At 35.4% G+C, this 15383-nt stretch overlaps 1 protein-coding gene across 1 annotated transcript; it reads right to left on the bottom strand.

Annotated features, from left to right (window-relative positions):
- Nucleotides 1-1919: 1919 nt before the first annotated feature.
- LOC107658863 (leukotriene A-4 hydrolase-like) lies at nt 1920-13771 on the bottom strand. The gene is made up of 19 exons (XM_016447550.1): nt 13552-13771; nt 12508-12638; nt 10662-10782; nt 8375-8443; nt 8117-8221; nt 7975-8027; nt 6718-6790; nt 6408-6548; nt 5403-5426; nt 5224-5294; nt 4944-5055; nt 4595-4739; nt 4138-4241; nt 3809-3879; nt 3684-3738; nt 3486-3581; nt 2764-2846; nt 2572-2676; nt 1920-2344 (listed from the first exon to the last, which is right to left on the bottom strand). The coding sequence occupies exons 1-19, from the start codon at nt 13705-13707 to the stop codon at nt 2224-2226; spliced, it is 1836 nt and encodes a 611-aa protein (XP_016303036.1). The 5' UTR covers nt 13708-13771; the 3' UTR covers nt 1920-2223.
- Nucleotides 13772-15383: the final 1612 nt, after the last annotated feature.

Below are 15383 nucleotides of genomic sequence, written 5' to 3'. Positions count from 1 at the left end.
CTCGAGTTCCATTCGTTTACATGGAGAGGGCGGGGTTTATGACCTGTACTGCAGCCAGCCACCAGGGGGCGATCAAAGAGCCCGAAGCTTCACTTTTCAAGACATGTGAGGCACACCTGACTTAAACAGGTTGCACCCTCCTGTGGTGATTTTTGTAAATTACATCACTGCAAATCAAGTCTAATGAACTTAAATGGGTTGCGCCCTCCTGTGGTGATTTTTGTGAATTACACTTCTGCAAATCCAGTGTAATGAACTTAGCCGTGATGCACCCTCCTGTGGTGATTTTTGTGAATTACACCACTGCAAATTGAGTCCAATTAACTTAAACGGGTTGCACCCTCCTGTGGTGATTTTTGTGAATTACACTGCTGCAAATCGAGTCTAATAAACTTAATAAGATATATTACTGGGAGATATAGAATGACACCTTTTATATTTATATGCTTTTTATGTAAGCAGCCTGCTACACTGATCCCAGTGATTTACATTACAAGAAATCAGAATATTATCTTAATTTTTTGGCCATATAAATATCAGCAACTGCACCATATTCTCACTATATCAAACTATATGAGCCATTAAAGACTGAAGTGTCAAATATGCAAACAAAAAATGTCTAAAGGGTCAACAATATATATATATATATTTACCTTGACTTTTATTTCCTATGTCCATAAATAACTAAGATTTTTAAAAATTATTAATACACAAATAATATCATCCATGCTCTATAAATGTATAGCTATTAGTGTGGCAATAAGAGTATTTTGTGTGATGTTCATGTTTACATATATACTTTTACTATGGTACTGACCAGCAAAAGCACAAACACTCGAAGCAGTCTCTCAATTACAGAAACTACAGTAGACATACCTTTATATAAGACGTTATTGTTACTGAATACTAAGAAATGTAAGGTCTAAGAAGTTAATGTTACAATCAAAACGTTTTTATGCAGAAAGCTACTTACAGGTGAGGTTGTGTCGGTTGTTTGCTGACGGGCTGTAATATGTGCTGTTGAGTGAAATTAAGAGTCTGTCACAGAACTGTCTTCTACAGAATCTCTACTTTCACAGCATTAAAAAGGTATGAAGGCAGTTGTTGTCAAGGATGCAAAGGTGTCAGGCTGAACGTGAAGTCCTTTTATGGCGCCTAGTGGAGCGGATGGAAAACTGCTGCTTATTTTAATTTATTTTATTTTAATTACATTTTTTACCGGACGATGATGCTTCAAGTTGGGTCACTGACTTACTTTTCCAAAACGCCTTTGCATTAGTCAAGCAAAATACCATAAAAATTATGTTTACGGGTTGAAAATCTAAGATATTTATCCCGTTGACGAGCCATAGGCTCGAGATGTGTCCAATTGTACGATCCGGTTTACTGCAAAGATCTGTACTATAAACTAAAAACTATTCTAGTAGTCATAAGCTTTAAGTAAAGTCATGGCTGTACCACTGGGACATTACTCCACTTTATGAAACTTAATTTGAACATTTTAAATGCACTTTTGTCAGCCGTTTGCACATTTTTTAATTGCTCAATATTCTCAATTAAGGTGCAATAGGATAAAGTATTTTAACACAGAGGAGGCTATATAATTAAACTTTTACAAAATGAATCAAACACATTGGCTGCATCCCAAATGATGTAGGTCTATTACTATGCACTGTGCACACTGCACTGTACTATATAGTTTGTGATGTATTTAATTCATTTTGGATTAGTACTTTCTTCTAAAGAAAGTCACATGAGAATGAGGAAATGCTAGTTTTCATGTGTGGGTAAACTAGAAATTCTTCTGCCCAGAATTGTGCGACCTAAAGGAAAAATATATATGTTGAGCAAATGTACATTCATGTTTATGTGCTGTTCACCATGATACATTTTGTGCTGGATAAAAGAGCAGAAACCTCTTGTACAGATGAGTTTATTACAGATCATTACTGTGGACATGTCGGGATATAGCGGATCCTTCATAGTTAATATATACTCTTTTTTTTTTACACTGAACTACATGATACTGATAATGCTTGTTTTTTGTTCTAAGCCCTGAGACTGAGACATTAAAAAAAAATAAAGCAAGCTTTGGCCAATGAAGAGAAAAACGTTCTGCACAATAACCCCTCTGTTCTAGGTGTGATATGCATTTTTGTATCTGAGTACTAGCTTGAAGCATAGAAACACTGCTCGTGTATAAGAAGATTAGAAAGCAGCATTTTAGCCATCGATTTTCAGATCTTTGGCCACCAGCATGGCTGTGACGGGGTGCAGCGCTCCACGGTGCTCCTTAAAAGTCTTCACTGCCTCGTCGCTGTACTTGGAGAAGTTGTAAACTTCCCTAAAGGAGAAAGAGAAGGAGAAAAGGAGGTCAGCATGTGCACTTTGAAATGGTCTTGATGAGCTCTGGACACTTGAAAACAAGTGTGCACGGTTGCTCGCAGTAGCACGGAAATGACAAAACTCTCTGCAACATCCTGTTCATTTTGGTCCATTTTTAACAAGTGACCCATTTTTTTGTTGTTTTGGTCAAACTATGGACTTCTCAAAACAATTGAATGAATTTACTTGAAGAGTGGGCGAGTGAATTTCATTCTGCCCTGTTCAGTAGCCATCTTCAGCGCCAGGGGAACGGCTTCCTCCCAATGCGCCTTCACACAGATGCGCAACCACCTGCATAAACAACCAATTTGACATCATCAAATACTGAAATATGTAATAATCAAATAATTAAAAAAAAAACAACAACAGGGTGCTTACCTGAAGCGGACCTCTGCGTTTTTAACACTGTTCAGCTGGTAGACCTCCTGCATCTTCTTCACATGGGACAGAGGAAGGGGCTCCTGGCAATATGCGGAGGAAACAGACACATTTCTGTTAGTTCCTCTGTCTTTTAATCTGCAGCACTAAATGTGTTTTTATTACAGCATCACTTACATAGCTCTGCAATAACATACTGAGGCATTAAAGACTAAATTAGATTTCTACATTAAATAAAAATAAATAAAATTACATTAAATTAAAAATTAAATAGGTATTTACATAATTAAAAAAACAATATTAAATATTTAAATAAAATGAATGAAATATATATATTTTTTAAATCACATTTATACAAAAATGTGAACAGTTCATGCTTAAGTGCTATGCACCCTGTAAATTAGATTTTTAATAAAAAAATAAATATATAAAAAGCCAAATTTAAAAATTAAATGAATTATAAAATAAATATTTAATATTTAAATAAAATAAAAATTAAAATATCACATTTATATAAAATGCGAACAGGTCTTTCTTATGAAAAGCTGTAATTTAGGTTTTTACATTGAAAAAATAAATAATTAAATAATTAAAAAATAAATGTTTAAATAAAACAAAATAAACAATATGCAGTCTATACATTACACAAAAACAAGATATTGTGGTCTCTAGATATGACTTGGGTCCCTCTTTCAATTTAAGGATTTCAACTTATTTATTACCTCTTGGAGCAACAAAGCCATGAACTCAATGAGCTGAGGAGAGTTGAGTTTCTTCACATCTGCCTCAGTGAAACTTGCAAGGTCTTCTTCTTTTGCCTTAACAGAGAAAGAGGAGGCTTAGCCTTAAACTCAATGTTATTTAGAGAAGCTTCAAAACTGTGAAAGACTTTGGTGTGGTTTAATAGGAGAAAGGCTCACTTTCACCCATCTCTGGCACAGAGCAGTGCAGGCATCTGCCATAGTGGTATCATACCTGTGCACAAAGAGGACAAGTTAAAATCAAATCACACACACACACTCCAGACGTGTGCTCCAGTGCTCACTGTGGTTTGACGGGGGGCATTCCTGGAGTGTGCATCCATCCATTCCAGTCCACTTTATTCAAGATGTCCACCTGACAAAGAAACAAACGGAGACATTTAAACAGGAAATAGAATTTTCTTTAGAATTCTCACTGGATATTTGGTTGATCCCATCATGAATGGTTCCAAATTAGTATTATTATTATTTTATTTTTATTTTTTATTTTTTTACAAAAGCCTGAAACGAATATACAACAATGTGTATTCCTATATTACTGGGCTTTATTTGGCATCTTGCATACAAGAATTATGCATTTATATGTTCAAGTACAGAGTGAATTAGTTCTCACCTTGTCTTTGAAGTAAGTGAACAGATAGTTCTTCCATTCCTCTGTGGTTACACTGCCATAGGCAAACAGCTGAATGTAAGACTTCACGAAACCCATGAAGACCTCTATAATTAAAGGCAGAGAAAGACTATTTTCCTTTTATTGGTTTAGATATTGATATCTTTAAAATGTTTATTTATTGTTTTATTTATACATTATTTTAAAGATATACATGTTGTATATATAATTATTTGACATATATAGTCATATAATAAATATTATAACAATTATAATTAAAGTCCCCCTGTAGTCAAATATTTTATCGCTTGTGCTAAACAGATGAAAGAAACTGGTTTCGAGGTTTGGAAACTCATGAGGGTGAGTATTTTTGTGAGATTTTTCACTTTAACTCTTGACCTACTTTAAGCAGTATTGGCACTTTAAAACGGGGAGAGGAGAAATCATTTGGTGTGTGTACCTGGACCTCCCATCAGTTCCTCCAGATGATAAAGCAGAGCGAATCCTTTCTCGTAGGGCACTAAGGAGAAGGCTTCATCCGTGTCCACCTCATGCAGATTCGGGACCAGGTTTGTAAGCACATTATTCGCTCCAAACTGTTTGACCTACAAAACGATACAGCAGTGACTTGCTTTGCCAATAAATTGCATCAGGAAATCTAAACAGAAAATCACCAAACAGACAGAAAAGTAGTTGACACAGCAGCACAGTGCATAATTTGCATGATTTACCAGGATTTGAGAATAATCTGCTGTAATTTCCTGTGAGGATCAGATAACAGTTAAGTGTGAAATGTATGTGTGACTTACAGACTCTTGAAGTTCTTTCCACCCTCCGATGCCTTTAAACTGCCTGAGCTGTTCACTCTCCATACACCTGGCAATCATTCTCTCAATGTACACCGTATGACCCTCATTCAACCTTCAGAGAAAGACTTCACTTGTTACAGGGGTCATATCATAGAAAACAGGATCTAACCATTTTAAAATAAAAAAATTCTATGTACTACACAACATTGATCGATCATTACAACCAAAAAAACGCCTCTTTTGCATATTCTGATCGGCAGATTCAGTGTGTCGGACTGACCAGAAATGCTCCCAGGTCCTATTAGTCACCAGGTTTCCTGTCCAGCTGTGGGAGATCTCATGAGCAATGACCTGCGGCAAAACCAAAAGCACAGAGCGCATTCACATTAGTAGAAGAAATGTGATTTAGAACAATTTCAGTCATTAACCTAAAAATGTTTTGATGCACAGATGACTTACACCAGCGAGGGATCTGTCTCCAGCCTGAAAAACACAACGAAAGAGTAAGACCATCAACAAACACAAGTTTTATTACTTTCATTTAGTTTTAAATATTTTATTTATCTTATCCTTTTTACACTGATGTGGTTCTGGTATATTTTACTGTTAATTAATTAAATAATTAATTATAAAAACAGATGTATATTCCATAAATATGAATTTTGACAAATGAATTTGACATCTCCAGTTGAACAAGAGCAATATGTAGTGATTAAATATTTTATAGAAGAGAAACTTTACACAGAAATATACAATTACTATAGAAATATGCATTGCTTAGCATTAAAATATATAATACATAATAATATATAATATATTATAGTATCTTAGTATCTTGCTTTGGCTGCATTTGTACAAAAAATACAGTAAAAACTATAATATTGTGAAATATTACAATTTAAAACAACTGTTTTATATTATATTGTAATGTATTTTAAATTGTAATTTATTCCTGTGACGCAAAGCTGAATTTTTTATTAGCCATTACTATCTTCAGTGTCACATGATCCTTCAAGAAGTTTGTTTTTTTAATTTGCTGCTCAACAAACATTTCTTATTATTATCAATGCTGAAAACAGTAGTGCTGTTTAATACATTTGTGGAAACCATGATACATTTGCTTCAGGACAATAAATAGAAAGCTCAGATGAACATCATTTATTTTATTATAAAAGCCTTACTGTCACTTTTGATCAATTTAATGCATCCTTGCTGAATAAAAGCATGAATTTATTTTTTTTTAAATCATCTTGACCCCAAACATTTAAAAAATAGTGTATATAATATTGAAACATTTATTTATATGTTTTCTACTATAAGTTCACAGGACCTGTTCAGAACCTTCATAGACCACGATTGAAAACTTGTTACTTTCAGTCTCTAAATGTGGCTTTGCATGTCTGTGTGAACGCATCTACTAGTTGCAGAAGTCTGCATATATCTATGAAGAGGAATTATACGGACCAGTACAGTGGGAGTGACAAATGTGAGGCAGGGGTTCTCCATGCCCCCGTAAGGAAAAGACGGAGGCAGCACCAGGACATCATATTGGCCCCACACATACGGCCCTGCCAGACTCTCAGCCGTCTTCAACATGGTCTCAGTCTGATGAACAGAAAGAAGAAAACGGTGTTATCTGTTAGCCATATCAGATTGCAAATGCAAGCAATGCGTGGTTAGTGGTGTAAGATATGTTTATCACAATCTGTCCACATGTCTAACATTCAAAAGTGCTGAAAACACAGTCTAGTGCATCAGAAAAGAATCCTCTCACCTCTGAAAACTCAAACGCTGCCTCATCCACACACTCCTTCTCAGACCAAACTCTGGATCGGGGGCCGATTTCCCTGTAAACCACAAACAAAGATCATTTACACCTCATCTGGGAGGCGTGCACATAGATCTTAAATGTTTGGAATTATTAAGATTTCTCTCTTATGCTCACCTAGGCTGCATTTATTTAATTCAAAGTGCAGTGAAAATAATAACATTGTGGAATATTTTTACGATTTAAAATAACTTTTTCTATTTTCATATATTTTAAAATGTAATTTATTCCTGTGATCTCAAAGCTAAATTTTCAGCATCATTACTCCAGTTTTCAGTGTCACATGATCCTTCAGAAATAAATCTAATGTATCTTTTTGATGCTCAATAAACATTTCTTATTATTATCAATGTTGAAAACAGTTGTGCTGCTTAATATTTTTGTTATGTTTGTATTTTTTACTTTAAGACTTTAAGCAAGAATGCATTCAACTGATCAAAAGGGATATTCTATCTTTTAAACATTCTATCCAAAGTTTCCACAAAAAAATCGGTTTTAAACTGATGAACTAGATGCATCAACTGTTTTCAACACTGATTACAACTGTTCATGCTGGTGGCATGACCTGCCCAACTCCAGCCGAGCAGATCTTCAAGAAACGGCTAAAGACACATCTCTTCCATCTACACTTGACCCTCTAACACAAGAAATATCTATTGTATTTCGATTCGATCTACTTGTTATCTTTTTATTTATTTAAAAAAAACAAAAACGTTGCTATATGTACTGCTATGTACGACTAACCAGGACTTGTCACAGCACTTATATATTGTTGCCCTTTTGTGGATTTGCTTCTATTGTCCTCATTTGTAAGTCACTTTGGATAAAAGCATCTGCCAAATGATCAAATGTAAATGTTTAAAAAAAAAGAATCTTCTTTCAAAAACGTTTAAAAAATCTTAATTATTCCAAACTTTTGATCACCAGTGTACATGACCATTTTCCCACTGTTTTATGGCCCTTCTGAATTAAAACTAGCTATGTTTGCTACTGTACCTTTCTATATATAAATGACTTCTTATGATTGGCCAACCAATGTGAATGTGAAATACATCAGACACAAGTAACAACAGCCACAATTGAATGCTGAGTGCTGAATATGTAAATATGGTTGGTCCTATGAAAATATGAGCGTGGTTCTGAAATCAAAACTATGACAAAACAGAAGGAAGACAAGAGAAAGAACAGCAGAAGAAGGATCACCTGCTTTCCAAAGCACCAACAACAATAGCAATGAGGTAAGAGGGCATTGAGACCTGCAAGAAAGAAAAAGATATGTAGACAGCATTTTGAAAAAACAACTCTTCATAAAAAAAAATTAAAAAAAAGAGGATGTGACGCTGACCGGCTGCCTGAAGCGATAGATGACTCGGCTGCTGTCGCTCGGATCTGGTTCCTGACCATCACGCAACGCACTCATCAATGCCACCAGCTCTCTGGGGACAGACACCTGAGACACAGAAAAATGTTCCCAGTGTTACCGGCAGAACAGCTGTGGATTTTAATTAGTTTCCTTTCAGTTTAGATTGTTTATCTTGGCATGCACTTCAGTGCTGCTTCGTTGAGTATATAATTAGTACTTTGAGCTATTCATGCATGTTACCTGGGCATAGTAAGTGTGCTTCACTGATGGAGTGTCCTGACAAGGCACCATGGTCCTACAGTGAGTGGCCTGTTGTAGGTAGAGACAGTCAGAGTAGATGAAAAAAGTAAGAGAAAAATGGGAAAAAAACAAACAAACATACAATAGTTTTAAATGCAATGTAGTATGCTCATTAATTGAAAACCACTACTATAAAAACCCTGACTGGAAAGTTTTCAGCCACAAGCTGGTGCGATGTTCTTTCTAACAAGTAGAAGGTTAGAAACATTTGTTTGACCACATTGCAAATGCATAAAAGACGCCATATTGAAGTCATCTTATAATGTAAGTCAAGGTTTATTACACCAAAACTCAAGTAATGTAGTTTTCCTGGCCTTTAGAATTAAAAAAAGCTGTTTTTGCTACTGTACCTTTAAGACTTTTATATGTAAATGACCACTTATGATTGGCCAGCCACCTTGGACTAGACCAAAATGCACATTTGATTTAAAATGTATATGGAATAGCACCCAAGAAAAGTGGAAACCCCATGTGGTTTGCTCATAAATTTAAAACTGCTATTCTCAAAACCTATAGGAAAGGCTGGAAAGTTTTAGGACTAAAAACTTACTACAGTACTCAAGCTCTAGATGGACTCTTCGTGATAAACTAGTGAAGCATAAGGACTGTGAAACACTGTGGTTAGTATTGCAAGATTGCACAAATATTAATATTTCAAGGAAATTGCACATGAACCACAAGTCTTCACACACCTGTGGTTGTGGAGAGATGAGAAATGGCGACGAGCAGGGCTGGGTGATAAACCGGTACACACGATAAACTGAATTTGAGATTTTGGATGATTGTGATGTCGTAGTGCTACGCCAACACAAAAGTTTAGAATTTGCATTCACTTTTAAAGACTTGTGGTTTAAAATCAAGTGATTTGAAAACCTAAAACTACTTTCTGATGTCTTGTTGCACTTGAACAATCAAATGCATACATTTTTGTATCAAAATGCCATCTTGGCAAGCGTTAACATAAACGCAGCTGGATATGGCCCAATCCCAATTCTACCCCTTAGCCCTTCCCCTTTCCCCTACCCCTCCGTTTTGCGCGTTCACGTAAAGGGGTAGGGGTGTCTCGATTCTCTTTTGGTTGGAGGGGTAGGGGTAGGGGAAGGGACAGATAATCCTTCAAACGAAGATTTTTCGGGACCACACTTCAAACAAAGGGGTATGAATTATCTCAGCGTAAACCGGCAACATGGCTGCCCGAGCGAACAAAAAGACACATAAATGTAAGCATTTTTGGCATTAATAAAGATTTTAACAAAAAGTAATCATTTGTTTTATGTTACATTCAATCGTGAGTTCATATTTACGGTCATGTTACTCAAAGAAATGTTTGCAAAAAATCGCTAAAGTTTGCTAACGTCATATTATCAAAGACTGCACAATAGTGCCACAACATATTTTCATGTCTGGTCAGGGTGATAACCACCATAGACATTGAGGAGGGCTAATACCCCCAATAACTAGAAATCGCTAAACCCTTTTCTCAAATATTGCCAATTCAAGAGAGAGAGAGATCGAGAGAGAGATGAAAGTTGAGTGTATGCGCGTCTGTGCGTTTCTCTTTTTATAGTCAGTTTACTTCAAAAACAGCGTTTTTTATTAATAAAAGTCGTGGGGCAGCGTTGACAAGTTTCTTTGCTCCTGGATGTGTGAGCTGCGCAATATCTGTCCAAATTCTTAGGGGAATATTTTCACCCCTGCCCCTTGACACTCTGCTTCAAGGAACAAGGGGAAGGGGTAGGGGGAGGGGTAGGGGAAGGGGAAGGGGTATAAAATAGAATTGGGATTGGGCCTATGTCTTAAGTGAACATAAACATCAGGGAGAAAATCGGATTTGTGTCAGATATTGGACCTGTGCATTAAGTCTTAAAGTGACAGCAGCCTAATATACCTGCTGCTGTTTGTGTCATTTAATGTTAATCAAAAAACCAAAGACAAATAAACACAATGTCTAACTTTAAAAAGCATAATATTGTATATTAAATTTATACAGGTAAGTTTTTGTTGCCGTTGTTGTTGTTTCTTTTCTTTTTTTTCATTTTATGTGGTATTTCTTATTTCTGGTAGACAAATAGAGCTTGAGGTTTCCAGTTAGGTCCATTTCATTTGTGTCTTTATTCTATTGTATTTATTTGTCCTATTGCTTGTAATTATTAAAAATTGTAATTAAGTAATTAAAAATTGTGATATAAGATTTTGGTCATATCACCCACTCGTAGTGAGGACATACCTGGCACTGGCTGAAAAGGTATGGATGTTTTTTCCCAGCAGTCTGTTTGGGGGTCAACCACTGCAGTGCTGTAGCACTAGGAGATGTCTCATATTCGATCTCCACAATCACATGTTGCCCACTGAAACACACACAGATCATTTAAATACAAGTTGGGAACAATGAGGGAAAACTTTGCATTGAAATTAACAGGACTGTCAAAGCTGACTTGGGATTATTTAAAGTGCCCCTACACTCTTAAAAATAAAGGTGCTTCACGATGCCATAGAAGAACCTTTTTGTCTAAATGGTTCCATAAAGAACCTTTAACATCTGAAGAACCTTTCTGTTTCCCAAAAGGTTCTTTGTGGCGAAATAAGGTTCTTCAGATTACAAAAACGCAAGAAAGAGATGGTTCTTTAAAGAACCTTTGACTGAATGGTTCTTTGTGGAACCAAAAATGGTTCTTCTATGGCATCGCTTGAAGAACCTTTTGAAGCACCTTTATTTTTAAGAGTGTATTATGGGTAATGAAAGGTTCATATTTTGGTTTTGGGAGTCCCCAACAGCAGGTTGACATGCATGCAAGGTCAAAAAACACTTTCATTGTCTTATAATATGCATTTATTTTTACCTTACTTGCTCAACGACTCACAAATGATTCGCTCAACGATTCATTTTTCCAAACCCCTCCTTTGCGTGACGCTAATCTGCGGTGATTGGTCTCATTTTCATTTCATCATGCCTGTGTAATTCCTGATAAAGCAGAGTTTGTGAGCGCAGTGCTGCTTTGTGTACAGTGTTACCAGGGAAACCGCTATATTTATCGCTTCAAAAGCGGCACCTAGTGGCAAAGAATGAATTTGCATTTTCATTCAGACCAACGTGAAAAGACCAACAAGTGGGCGGGAAATATGCTAATGTTTCATCATGTTGATGTCAACATGAAATGGCTTGGGATTCGTTTTAAAAACGACTCGTTTCAATGATTCAGAGTCAACTCTTTCTTTTGAGAGACTATAACTTTATACACGGTGCACTTTCAAATTTAAAACTTTGCAGGATGTTTTCATTCACTTAGAGCTGTGTTACAAACTGCATGAAAGGTCATTTTCAAAAATCCATAGTAGGGGCACTTTAAAGCAATTAAAAACTAAGTCGATTACAAAGCCGCAGGAGAGTTTCTGCTGGCAAATTGCAAATAATAATAATAATAATAATAATAAATCTATTATATTTTATTTTGATTTCTTTCCTTGTAAGGAGAAAGCAATATTATGGATAGAAGAAACAACCAGAAACAACAGGCTTGAAGTTAAACACGGCATGATGGTAGATTTGTTTTTTACAAACACACATCTTTTCACTTCACAAGACGTTAACTGATGAACTGGAGTTGTATGGATTACTGTAATGTTTTTATTAGCTGTTTGGACTCTCATTCTGACGGCACCCATCCATTGGTGAGCAAGTGATGTAATGCTAAATTTCTCCAAATCTGTTCTGATGAAGAAACAAACTCATCTAGAGAGCGAGTAAATTTTCACCTAATTCATTTTTCATTTTTGGGTGAACTATTCCTTTAAACTGAATGCATTAAATTAAATGATTGCATTTTTGTATTAATATAATATAATTTGCATAATTAATAAGAAATTAAATATTAATTATACAATAATGCATTTTATTCCTTTGAGGAACTTTGTCAGATTTAGCTCACTGGTGATAACTTTGTTCGCAAAGCATAGCATGCATGTTTCACGGTGCATTTATCTTGGCAGTGAATCACAGAACAGAAATAACTTAAATGTTAGAAGTAGAAAAACAAACTGCTATCTCTTAATACAGAACAAGTTTGTGACAGTACCGTGAGAGTTCAAAAGGCAGAGTGATCTCTAGTGGGGATCCCTTAAATTTATGCTTAGTCCCCAGTGCAAACTGCGCAGCCTGGCCATTTGCAGAAACCTTAAAGATCTTCAAGTCCTTTGAGTCCAGTGTCTAGAAAGAAGGATCGAAAGTGAGAGAGAAAGATAAGATATAAATAAAACAATATATACCTAAATCTGTTAGAAAAATAGATATAATAACACAAACTGTCCATTTACGGTCTATGGTTTAAGGTTGCAAACTTCATGTTTAAATAGGCGTGACTTTTGATATTTAATAGTAGGTATTTTATGGTTGATGACCATCGTATTATTATTACTTGATGTCACATCTTGTCAAAACAATTAATGTAAATCCATGTTTGGTATATTTGTTTTCACTTCACACCTCTGAAATGCAAACTGCATAGCAGTTATGCAAGCTTAGATTTATCTGAAATCTTCTGACAAGATGCACCTGTACAACAAGCTCAGGTAAAAGTCCATCAATGTGATCAGGACGGTCCTGAAATCAAAGTTCAGGTCAAGTGCAGTAAACCAGGTACACAGTACGTAACTAATAAACCTCATTAATGATGAGATACATTTTACATTATTGACAATATGACAAGCAAAGCATACGCACATGCATTTGCAAACGCTGATGGTTGAATAAATGTATCAAACTTATAAACAACACATTTTGAATGCGACTACATGTCATCAGGTTACGCTGCGGATATAATTAATGTATCAAGTTCAAGTAAAAATGTAACCCAGTCCTGCTGAAACTACTGTTAGTGTAAGACGAGCATATTTTACATGCATCGATAAATAAATTGTTTTTATAATTAAATAGTATTAGCTAGTAGTAGTGATCTTTTTCAAGAAACAACCCATGAACTAAAGCAATATTAACGATGTAAAGGCATACACAGCATACACAAGCACACTGCATCTTATGCACACATAGGTGTGTATGTGAGGTGTAGTGATAAGTCAAGCAAACAAAATGACAGCTTTGATGAACCAAATTAAAACTGTACCAGAGAAGAGAATTTATCCTCCAGAACTTCCACAGTCAGGGCGACTTTTCCTTTGAGCACGTGCCTTTCAAAGTCAACATGGTAAATGAGATTTAAGTGCTTGGTAGCGCACTTGGAGAGAGAGGAGAAAGAACTGGGGTCTGACACAGGAGTCATGGTCGAGACAGAGAACACCCCGCTCGCGCTGCGAATGGATTTTAACCCACACACAGCCACGTGACACCGGCCGGGTGAACGGCATCATGGGAGTTGTAGTTTATTTTCTTCTCAGCGACAACCATGGCGAGAACGATGAACTACTGTCCTCTAGTGGCTGAGGGTGTTCATTCAACTCAAATGTGACCACAAAACCAGTCATAAGTAGCACGGGTATATTTGTAGCAATAGACAACAATACATTGTATGGGTCAAAATTATAGATTTTTATTTTATGCCAAAAATCATTAGGATATTAAGTAAAGATCATGTTCCATGAAGATATTTTGTAAATTTCCTACCGTAAATATATCAAAACTTAATTTGTTGATTAGTAATATGCATTGCTAAGAACTTGATTTTGACAACTTCAAAGGCAATTTTCTCTATATTTTTATTTTTATTTATTTGTATTATTTTTTTTGCACCCTCAGATTCCAGATTTTCAAATAGCTGTATCTAGGCCAAATATTGTCCTATCCTAACAAACCATACAGCAATGGAAAACGTATTTATTCAGCTTTCAGATGATGTATACATCTCAATTTTAAAAAACTGACCCTCATGACTGGTTTTGTGGTTCATGGTCACAAATGTAAAAAAAAAAGCTTGATGCCTGCCATTCCTGTTGAACCCATATGATGGCTAAATTACGGCACGCAAATAATTTTTAACCATAAAAAAAGACATAAAAATACATACAATTTAGCTTAAGTTCTTCAGAGAGAGAGAGAGAGAGAGTCAAAAAAGAAAGAAAGAATTAATTCTCATGATTGTAATAGAATACAGTAACGCGAAAATTAAATCATATAATATTTAAAGTACAACGTAGGCCTATTTATGCAATTTTCCCCCCTGCCTTTAATTGCATGTTAATTTAATAAAAATGTTTTATATAATTTTATAATTATTTTTTTGCTATATCATAATACCCCTTCTATTATTATTATTATTATTTCAACATGAATTGTAACTGTTAAAGATTGACAGTCAGTTCTTGTAAAGACGTTCACAGGCGCTTGTTGTAATGTCTTCACCCTCCACTAGATGGCGGAAAATTAACAGACATTTTAAATACAGGGTTATTACTGAGATCATAATTGTTTTCATATGCCCCTTAAAATGTCAAGTGTGTGAACATCTCAAGTGGACAGATTCAGGCCTATTCATGAATATCAGCCAGTCAGTTATTACATAAACAACATTTGAATTTAAAGAAGAGGTTTAAGAGACTGGTCAATTGTGAGTGTGTGTGTGTGTGTGTGTAGGATCCGGCTTCCTGTCAGTGGATATCCCTCCAGGAAATCGGAAGATGGTTCCACCCCCCTGTGGAGCCCCATGCCACTCATTTACTAAGAGAGAGATGTATTTGTAGTAGCTACAGAAATAGATATAGGCCTACGTTTTATTATTTGCGAGGCATTTTATGTTAATATCACTTGTTTATTTGCACTGCTGTTACTTGTATTTGCATTGCACATGTCATATGATATGGCATATTTGATATGCAAACTTGACAAGTATTTATTTATTTATTCAGTCATTTACTCATTTATTCAATTATATAATTAATTATTATGTTTTTATAATTGTTTAAATGTGTATATGTGTGGGGAAATAACATTGTAATATGTTCA

This window comes from Sinocyclocheilus anshuiensis, unplaced genomic scaffold (assembly GCF_001515605.1).
Source record: "Sinocyclocheilus anshuiensis isolate Anshui unplaced genomic scaffold, SAMN03320099.WGS_v1.1 scaffold283, whole genome shotgun sequence".
NCBI lineage: Eukaryota > Metazoa > Chordata > Actinopteri > Cypriniformes > Cyprinidae > Sinocyclocheilus > Sinocyclocheilus anshuiensis.
This window is presented reverse-complemented; position numbering and strand designations above follow the sequence as displayed.